The sequence below is a fragment of the Bos taurus genome, chromosome 7 (assembly GCF_002263795.3).
Source record: "Bos taurus isolate L1 Dominette 01449 registration number 42190680 breed Hereford chromosome 7, ARS-UCD2.0, whole genome shotgun sequence".
Classification (NCBI taxonomy): domain Eukaryota; kingdom Metazoa; phylum Chordata; class Mammalia; order Artiodactyla; family Bovidae; genus Bos; species Bos taurus.
The window spans coordinates 21,243,938-21,248,520 of record NC_037334.1 but is presented as its reverse complement, the minus strand read 5'-3'; the positions used below and the strand labels follow the sequence as shown (position 1 = coordinate 21,248,520).

At 55.9% G+C, this 4,583-nt stretch overlaps 1 protein-coding gene across 1 annotated transcript; it reads right to left on the bottom strand.

The window, feature by feature from the left end:
- Positions 1-526: 526 nt before the first annotated feature.
- On the bottom strand, positions 527-2,249 carry LOC104969115 (uncharacterized). Its single transcript, XM_010807065.4, has 4 exons — positions 1,794-2,249; positions 1,483-1,627; positions 1,182-1,340; positions 527-555 (listed from the first exon to the last, which is right to left on the bottom strand). The coding sequence occupies exons 1-4, from the start codon at positions 2,100-2,102 to the stop codon at positions 527-529; spliced, it is 642 nt and encodes a 213-aa protein (XP_010805367.3). The 5' UTR covers positions 2,103-2,249.
- Positions 2,250-4,583: the final 2,334 nt, after the last annotated feature.

Below are 4,583 nucleotides of genomic sequence, written 5' to 3'. Positions count from 1 at the left end.
TCTTACCACTAGCACCATCTGGAAAGCCCCTGGGTCTCCATTGCTGCCCTGCAAATAGCTCCATCAGTATCATCTTTCTAGATTTCATATGTATCGCATCTGTATTCATGAGGGATATTGGTTTGTGGTTTTCTTTTTTCTGCATTGTTTTTTTTTTTTTGACAGATTTTGCTTATACTGCCCTCATGTAGCTGTTAGGGAGTGTTCCTTCCTCCCCAGGTTCCTGAAGCTGGATTAGTGTAATTTGTTCCTTAAAAGTTTTGGGATCAATTCTGAAGTAGAGTTGTCAGTACATGTCAAGGGTGACCCCAGGGTTTTTTGGATCTGGACTATTCAAAGAGTTGTGGGGATGAATCTTGGGGTGGGGATAGCTGTGGAGGCAGCCGGAGGAAGGGGGAGTATCAGCTTGCTGCTAAATCGCTTCAGTCGTGTCTGACTCTGTGCGACCCCATAGAGGGCAGCACACCAGGCTCTCCCGTCCCTGGGATTCTCCAGGCAGCTTGGGGCACGTTAATTTGGGGTTCCTCTAAGACATGCAGTAGGTGTGGATGTGTACTTTGGGGGCAATGGGGTCCAGGAAAGGTCAGAATTTCCCAGCGACAAGGTGGAGTCCAAAGGCATATCTGTCCTGATTTCAGGCTCCTGGTCAGCCTCGCCCACACCCTTATTTCCCTGCCTCTCCACCAGCCCCCCTCCCGCCCCAACACACACACAGCCTCATCTACAAACCAGGAATGGTGTTTTCCATCTGGGTTCTTCATTCCTAGGTAAGCCCTGACCCCTGCTGGCTAGGGTCAGCATGGCTGGGGACAGGGTGGGTGGGTGCTGGTTAGGGGTGGGGAGTCAGGGAGCTGACCTGGGCCCTGAACATAAGCAGGAAGCATGAGAAGACATGTGCTCGCCAGCAGAGGACGTTTATTGAGCATCAGAGCCTACCCCCATGAAGCTCCCAGTCTGATGAGGAGGTGGCAGGGGGACCTATTTCTGTGGATAGTGGAGGCTCCAGGTGGGATTGGAGCTGCAGGGGGAAGTGGGAAGCAGGAGGGCCAGACCCCCGGGGCAGGGGCATCGTCAGTCTCACCTGGGCGAGCCTGAGCTTAAACCAACAGCCCCAGGGATCGAAGACCCCTTCTCCACCCAACCCCCCATTTGCAAAGTTGACCAAAACTTCTTATTTTTACATCCATGTCCACGCGGAACTGGAGTCCTCTCCTGTGTCACTGGCCAGGATCCTGGGGGTGGACAGCCATGCCCGGATCGCCCTGGGGGGCTGCAGGGCTCTGCGGTGTCCCTGGTGCTCCGGGTTGGAGTGAGGGCTCCAGGGGCTGTGGGTGGCAGACCTGGATTGTGAGAGCAGGGGAGTCTGTTTCTTCCCAGTTCCTCCAGTGCCTTCCCCTCCCAACATGTGCCCCCCTTTATGCATCCAGGGCTTTCCCCTCCCAATGTGTGCCCCCCACACACACATCCAGCTTTGGGTCTTACTTTCTGCACCCACATGATGGGCTTCCGAACACAAGAGGGACGTGGGGGGCAGATGGTGCTGGAGGCAGCCCACCTCCTGGGCTAGAACCCCGGCTGTGTGACCCAGGACACGTTGGTTGACCTCTCTGGACCTTAGCTTCCTCATCTGTGAATGGGGATAATGAAAGGGTTTGGGACTGGTGGCAGCTGAGTGAACAAGAGCTGAGTGAAGCAGGTACACATCAGCCCATCCTGTCACTAAAGCCGTTCAGGGGACAAGGCAGTGAGGGAGGGGCAGGGCTGACCGTCAGCAGGGTCAAGATCCTGTTCACCTTCGAGAGATTCTGGAATCTGCCATGGGGCGGTGTGCCGGGAATCTCGGTTTGGTCCAGGCTCCAGCTGCGGTCTGCAGGGATCTCTGGTGATGTCCCCCAGAGCGGGGCCTCAGCAGACAGCACCTGGGGCCTCTGGGCCAGCACCTGGAACCTGTAGGCTGCAGTGACCGTGGGCACGTGGAGCAGGACAGGTCCCCCGTCTGATGGCTGCAGCCCCCGGCTGGTGCTCCAAGGGCGCTGACTGTGGGCTGGGAGCTGGAAGGGCGGGATCCGGGCCGGGGTCAGTGGGCTGCCTCTTGAGAGCATGGTGGGCTGGCAGGCGGGCTGGCCGGCCACTGGGGATTTATACCGGCGTGGCGGGGGAGGGGGGAGCAATATCAGTGTCACCAGCCAGGTTGCTGCGTCCTCGTTTCTCCCTGTTCCTGCTCTAGTCTCCGCCTCCGTATCTGCCTTTCCCTGTCTCCCTCGGTCTCTCTCTGCATCTCCCTACCTGCTTCTGGCCATCTCTTTCTCAAATTCCTTGTAAAATATTAAAATTTCAATATAACACTCAGTGTAAAATATTAAATATTAAATTTCTCCTTGTGAAATATTAAAACAGTCAAGGACAGTCTAACATCCATTTCTGATCATCATCTTCAGTCCCAGGTCAGCAGGATCTTTCTAGATCCTTCTCTCTATATATATTTAAAAGCATAGAAACGTAAGATTTTCTTAAAAAGGATCATCTTGACTAAATGGTGTTACACCACCCGCATGCTACACTTGTATGTCAGCAAGTCTCAGTGACCTATCCACTGCGTAACAAACATCCCCCAACATAGGGGCATAAAGCGTATTAATACTCGTGATTCTGTAGGTTGGCAGTGAAGTTATTCTGCTGGTGTCACCTAGGTTAACTCAGGGAATTTGTGGTTATATTTAATCCACCTCTGCACAGACAGCTCTGCCTCTCTGTAATAAGTCACTTTGTGTGTGGCTGGAGGAACCTGAGTCTCTACAGCAGATCCCCTAGTGATGGGCAGCTAGGTTATTAAAAACAAAGTCAAAGTGACTCTCCAGGGTGGTTCAGTGAACAGGCTCATTTCATCTGCCTGTCTGGGGCATTCTGCCTGAGCCCCCAGGAGGTCGGGGTCTCCCTCTCTTGGCCCCCACAGCATTGTTCCCATCCTTAGACTTGAGGGCAAACACCTGTGCTCTTAACCAACTGGGTAGGGTCCCAGTGCCTGGCTGCAGAGTGGATATTCGACGGCTTTTCTTGAGCTTAAGAGGGAAGGAACGGGACCTCAGAGAGGTTGGGACACTTCCTGTCAGTCACATAGCAAGTGGGGGAAGGAGAACTGGAGCCTTGGACTTTGTGGCCACACAGAACTTGTCTGTTCATCAGCTGGGAGGGGAAGGGTGGGTGGAGAGTGGTCTGAGGCCTGGGGGACTGCTGTGTGGGGGCAGAGGGTCCAGAGACAAGCCTGGCTGGGGGCTGGAAAAATCAGGTGTTCTTGAGTTTCTGTCCTAGCCCTCGGCTACCTCAGGGGCTCTAAAGAGGTCTGATTAGCCTCCAGGCCTCGCTGCTCCCCTACCCCTCCCACCTCACCCTGGGGTCCAGGCCCCTGGGCTCTCTGACCCTGAGTTCTGGGTCTCCGCCTTTGTATCTTGGTTTCAGACAGCACAGGCTGTGCAGGTGCAGAACAGAGGTTCCGGTGCCTGGGTTCTCAGTCCCTCCACTGTGAGAGCCCCCTGCCTGAGTCCCAGGCACCAGCTGTCGATTGCTCCTCAAGACCAGAGCACAGGGGTTGGATGTTGGCAGGCTGGGTGCGTGCAGATTCTAGGTCACAGCTTTCCCCGGGGCTGTGACCCCAGCTTGCCCAGGGCCCCCCCATGCTGGCCAGGGGGCGGGAGGAGGCAGGGCTGCCAGATGGCAGGGAAGTGGGGCAGAGGGAGGAGCATGTGGGATTGGCTAGCGGCCCCACAGCTAATTCCCGGCAGCAGGGGCTAATGCTGCTGGGCCATGGCAGAGCTCAGATCTCTAAGATAAGCCAGCTGTTCTCCCTTTATTTGTTGGCGACGACGGAGAACAGGTAGCGAGGGAGTCATCCAGCCTGGTCTACTTCTGTAGCCACTTCCAGTGTGTCCCCAGGTGTTGGGGGAGGGATCCCAGTTTAAACTTTATGCCAGGACAACTCATGCCTACTCCTGGCCTCCCCCATCCACCCTCATCAGTGCTCCAGAGTGACAAATGAGAGACGAGCCTGCTGTCAGCAGGGATGGGCCCATGGGGGCAGGGTCCTAACAAGGACACTGGGTTTATGGAACGAGGCCAGGAGAAAGCCGTGCTCCTGAGGACAGGGACTGGGGACGTTCATGATGATGGCCTGGGGTCACCGGCTGAGGGGCAGGGTGGGCTTGTCCTCTGAGACGAGCGGGGAAGAGGTTCAGATCACCTCTGGGGTTGTGGGCCAGGTGGATAGCAGGCTCCATCTAGTCTGTCCTTTGTGGGGACATGGCTGTGCTAGGACATGACAAAGTGGACCCGGCTCTGTAGGACCCCTTGGGCCAGAGCATAGAGGCACTGAAAGGACAGGAGCTGCCGCTGAGAAGGTTGGCTGGGATGTCCACAGAGGCGGTGACCCCTGGGGGGGTCTCTGCAGAGGCATGACCCATTCACCGCCGGCACTATGCATGCTTAGTCACCACCAAGTCCCCAGCCAGGGCTCAAGCTCTGCCAAATGAACCAAATCCCCAGGTCCGGGTTTTGCCAGAACACCAAAGCTGAAAGGAAGGTTCCAGGGC

What these genes read in the sequence shown, in the direction of transcription:
- LOC104969115 (XM_010807065.4), bottom strand. Translation starts at nt 2,102, where the DNA reads ATGCTCTCAAGAGGCAGCCCACTGACCCCGGCCCGGATCCCGCCCTTC. An exon ending in CCATCATGTGGGTGCAGAAA is followed by an intron (nt 1,341 to 1,482) that starts GTAAGACCCAAA and finishes CTCACAATCCAG; the next exon opens with GTCTGCCACCCACAGCCCCT. An exon ending in AGTTCCGCGTGGACATGGAT is followed by an intron (nt 556 to 1,181) that starts GTAAAAATAAGA and finishes TTGCCCCCAAAG; the next exon opens with TACACATCCACACCTACTGC.